This window comes from Aptenodytes forsteri, unplaced genomic scaffold, assembly GCF_000699145.1.
Source record: "Aptenodytes forsteri isolate BGI_AS27 unplaced genomic scaffold, ASM69914v1 Scaffold547, whole genome shotgun sequence".
NCBI lineage: Eukaryota > Metazoa > Chordata > Aves > Sphenisciformes > Spheniscidae > Aptenodytes > Aptenodytes forsteri.
In genome coordinates this window covers 211603-213183 of record NW_008795324.1, presented here as the reverse complement: position 1 = coordinate 213183, position 1581 = coordinate 211603, and the positions used below count along the sequence as shown (strand labels likewise).

The 1581-nt window shown below is 67.9% G+C and overlaps 1 protein-coding gene across 1 annotated transcript in view; it reads left to right on the top strand.

Moving 5' to 3' along the window:
- The window catches only part of TIMELESS (timeless circadian clock), an 11050-nt gene that overhangs the window by 5072 nt on the left and 4397 nt on the right, over positions 1–1581 (top strand). Inside the window, 9 exon segments of the mRNA XM_019472269.1 lie at positions 4–134; positions 136–189; positions 318–432; positions 522–584; positions 697–798; positions 910–1065; positions 1136–1269; positions 1373–1460; positions 1541–1578. Of these exon segments, the coding sequence (XP_019327814.1) occupies positions 4–134; positions 136–189; positions 318–432; positions 522–584; positions 697–798; positions 910–1065; positions 1136–1269; positions 1373–1460; positions 1541–1578 (881 nt within the window).

The window sequence follows — 1581 nt, the reverse complement described above, 5'->3', positions numbered from 1 at the left end:
CAGTGGTGGCGGGGGCTCACGGCCCCGTCCCCCCCAGAGAGCGTCAAGGACCTGATCCGGTACCTGCGCCATGAGGACGAGACGGGGGATGTCCGGCAGCAGCTGGGGGCAGCCCAGATCCTGCAGAACGGCCTCGGCCATCCTGGTCCAGTACCCGCAGGACAAGGTGCTCTTCGATGCCGTCGTTACGCAGGACAAGGTGCTCTTCGATGCCGTCGTTAGGTACCAGGGGGAGTAGAATGGGGGGGCCGGGGGTGTCCCCGGGGGGCTTCCCACGAAGCGGCGCCCCCACGTGCCCCCACCCTGCCCACTCGTAGGCTGATGGTGAACCTGACGCAGCCGGCTCTGCTCTGCTTTGGCAAAGTGCCGCCAGATGCCGCTTCCCGGCACCACTTTCTTCAGGTCCTGTCCTACCTCCAGGCCTACAAAGAGGTGAGTCTGCCCGGGGAGGGGCCCCCAGCACGGCCCCTGAGCAGGGGGCTCTGCCTGGGGCCCCCGGACTCACACAGGGGTTTCTGCAGGCTTTTGCCAGTGAGAAAGTTTTTGGGGTGCTCAGTGAGAAGCTCTACAACCTGCTGCAGCTGGTGAGTCCCGTGTCCCTGCGCAGCTCCCGGGGACTGCGGGGTCCATCCCAGCCAAGCAGGGCCGGGGTCCCCATGGGTGCCGTGGGGAGCCCTCACGGCTCTATCACCCCAGGACTGGGAGCAGCGGCAGGAGGAGGACGCGCTGCTGATCGAGAGGATCTTGCTGTTGGTGCGCAATGTGCTTCACGTCCCCCCGGACCCCATGGAGGAGCAGGTACCAGGATGGGGCCCTTCACCAGGTACCCAGCAGGTCTGGGGCCGTGGCAGCTCCCCAGGAACCCTGACACTCTGCCTGCTGAGCCCCCCTTGCCTGCCATCCCCCCAGGGCGTGGATGGCGATGCCAGCGTGCATGACCGGGTGCTGTGGGCGCTGCACATCAGTGGGATGGACGACCTGCTCAAGTTCCTGGCCAGCGCCCAGGCGGAGCAGCAATGGGCCCTGCACGTCCTGGAGATCATCTCCCTCATGTTCCGTGACCAGGTGAGCCGGGGTGGTGGGGCCGGGGACCCCCCCCAGAGCCCCCCTGGAGTGCTGACGGTGCTGCCTGTAGAGCCCAGAGGAGCTGGCGGCGCTGGGGCAGGGGCAGGCAGCTGCCGAGCACGGGGAGGACACGCGGGAGCTGGAGACCCTGCGGCAGCGGGAGCTGGCGGAGAAGAGGGCTCGAGCGCTGCAGCGGCCATCCAGGTGAGGGGGGGGACACCCCCGTGGCAGGGCCAGAACCCCCGTGGTGGGGCCGGGACCCCCGTGGCGGGGCTGGCACCGCTCAGCCCATGTCCCTCTGCCCCAGGCACTCCCGCTTCGGTGGCTCCTACCTCCTGCAGGGCCTGAAGGCGATCGGGGACCGGGACGTCGTCTTCCACAAGGGGCTGCACAACGTGAGGATGGGGATGTAGTGGGGGGGCACAGGGATGACATGGAGGCATGAGTCCGGCTGCTCCATGTTTGTCCCCTGCAGCTGAAAAGCTACAGCAACGACCTGGGCAAGGAGACGCGGCA